At 46.2% G+C, this 2,679-nt stretch overlaps 1 protein-coding gene across 1 annotated transcript; it reads right to left on the bottom strand.

Moving 5' to 3' along the window:
• Positions 1-581: 581 nt before the first annotated feature.
• Positions 582-1,564, bottom strand: LOC103210681 (olfactory receptor-like protein OLF3). The gene is given in 2 exon segments (XM_007956596.2): positions 582-1,552; positions 1,555-1,564. Coding segments are annotated over 2 exon segments (975 nt in total). The 5' UTR covers positions 1,559-1,564.
• Between the last annotated feature and the right edge of the window lie 1,115 nt (positions 1,565-2,679).

Genomic DNA, 2,679 nt, shown 5'->3' with positions numbered 1-2,679 from the left:
CCATCCAGACAAGGACATCATGTCCATGTGCTGTAGGTCCTGCACAAAAATACTTTAATCAGTAGTGGTCACAATGCTCTCCCAAGATTACCTCAGAGTAATGACTCACACAATTCCTGGCTGTGACTACACACACCATCATTATGTTTAGTGAGTCTTTAAACGAGAAAATGCATTCTGTTCCCAGTAGGAGCACCATTAAAGTTTTCAAAATGTGGATGGATACAAACCACTGGTCCAAGGCTGGATCCATGAATAGGTCCATGAGTTCAATTTATGTGACAAATGAAAACAGGAAAACCACTTTGCTTGTTTCGATGCCCTCAGTCCTCAGAAGTGGAGGTGGACTAAGAGTCTAACACAGAAGCGCTTAACTTCACAGAACATGCTGCTCTGGCACATAAAATCCCCCACATGCCGCACCCCAACACAACCACTCAGCCTCCTACACAGCATCACCAGTACGTGTGATGTCATCGCCTTCATGGTTGCCAGGGCAATGCAGTCTATGCCTGTCATATCTGAGTTGGGTGGAGAAAACAGAGGCAAAGCTCTTCTCTCTGTGTGAGGCTCATGATTCATCAAGTTGCCAGTTTTGATGTTAACTCAGAAAACTGTCCTAAGAGCTTCTGCCCGGCTCCCTTCACCTCCTTGTTCCTCAGACTGTAAATCATGGGGTTCAGCATGGGGGTTAAAATGGCATAGAAGAGTGAGATGAGCTTCTCCTGGAGGACTGAGGGGCTGGAGTGAGGCTGGATGTAAGTGAAAATGGCCATGCCATAGCACAGCGCAACCACCGTGAGATGAGAGGCACACGTGTGGAAGGCTTTCCTCCTTCCTTCTGTGGACGGGATCTGCAAGATGGTGGAGATGATCCGAACATAGGACAAGAGAACCAGGCAGAAGGGTGTCATCAGCAGGATGATGCTGGACACCATGATTGCAACCTCATTGGAGGACGTGTCCACACAAGCCAGCCTGACCACAGCTAGGGTCTCACAAGATATATGATCAATGAGCTTGTTTGTGCATGTAGGAAGCTGAAAAGTAATGGCAGTATGCAAGAGAGAGTTGATGGAGCCACTGACCCAGGATGAGACGGCCAGCTTAATGCACAGCCCTCCATGCATGATGGCCGAGTATCGCAGGGGGTCACATACAGCCACGTAGCGGTCATACGCCATCACTGCCAGGAGAACAAACTCAATCCCACCCAAGCCCAGGGAGAAAAAAAGCTGGGCTGCACAGCTGAGGTAGGGGATTCCTTTATGTTCAGTAAGAAAATGCACCAACAGTTGAGGGACTATGCTCGTGGCATAAGACACGTCCACAAGGGAGAGGTTGGTGAGGAGGAAATACATGGGTGTGTGCAGTCGGCTGTCCAGTCTGATCAGAAGAATAATGAGAAAGTTCCCGAGCACTGTCACCAAGTACATGACCAAGAACAGGACAAAGAGTGAGACCTGAGTGTTCCAGTCACTGGACAGGCCTAGGAGAATAAATTCACTCACCCACGTCTGGTTATTTCTTCCCATCAAAAAAAAGCGAGGATGTTCATTTGCAGAGAGAGAAATAACAGAAGTTGTGGAATCAGAGAACGATGAGAAAGCAAGTTGTGTATGTCCGGCTTCACGTGGCTCAGAGCTTCACGAGGCCCACATGATGGGCTTGGTCCCAATTGCACTACATCTGCTCTGTAGCAGGGAGACAGGCCAATGGCTTCATAAATACCTGATCTGGACACAAGGAGGCCCAGTTGAAGTCTATACATAATGCAACGAACTTTGTGTTTCTTTGCATCTTGCACAACTTGTCTCATAGTCTCGGGCTAGGAGACGAGAGGATGGCATAGCAGGGATACATGACAAACAATAAAGAAAAGCATCGTTAAGAAGTTAAGGAACTCCCTTAAAAATGTCATCTACTCCAAACATAAGGAAATGTGCAAATCCATTACAAGCAAAAGGATTGGGGAGAGTCAGCTACATAGTGGAAATGATGTAAATGGCTTGTAGAAAGGTCTGGCGTCCAAGAACCTCAACTTGAATCCTGTTTTTATGACTTGTCATATGTGTAATTTGGGTTGGAGACTTAACCTCTCATTTAAAAAATGAGATCATATTACATAGTTCACAAGTACGTTTAAGCTTAAATGTAAATGTTTTTTGGGAAAGTACTTTGTAAATTATTACCGATAGCAATTACCAGAGAGTAGCGGCAGTTTTCACAGTTACATGACCTCTGGCCACTCTGGTAGCAAATGTACCTTCCCTCCCATCCCCTCCAGAAGTTCAGGAATATTTTTAAACAAAGGGTGCTAAGCTTCCCTTAAGGAGCCCTGGTGGCACAACATTTAAGTACTTGGCTGCCAACTGAATGGTTGGCATAGTGTGAACTCACCACAAGGCCTCACAGGAGAAAGTCCTGGCAATCCACTCCTCAAAGACTACAGCCTAGGAAGCCCTGTGGGGCAGCTCTGCTGTCACACGGGGTCTCTAGAAGGCACCATCTACACAATGGCGCCTACAACAACAACAGAGAGAAGCTTTCATTGCTTTGAGGTCTTAGAGATGGCTTGCATCCTTTGAGGCTGCTGAGAGATTTTTGGTTTTTCAGACTTATGTCTCTTCAGTCTCTGATTGGAGGCAGTTAATCTGTCTTTTACTTTTTTCTCTTTTT

Source organism: Orycteropus afer, unplaced genomic scaffold (assembly GCF_000298275.1).
Source record: "Orycteropus afer afer isolate SDZICR_OR568_19922 unplaced genomic scaffold, OryAfe1.0 scaffold00638, whole genome shotgun sequence".
Taxonomy (NCBI): domain Eukaryota; kingdom Metazoa; phylum Chordata; class Mammalia; order Tubulidentata; family Orycteropodidae; genus Orycteropus; species Orycteropus afer.
This window is presented reverse-complemented; position numbering and strand designations above follow the sequence as displayed.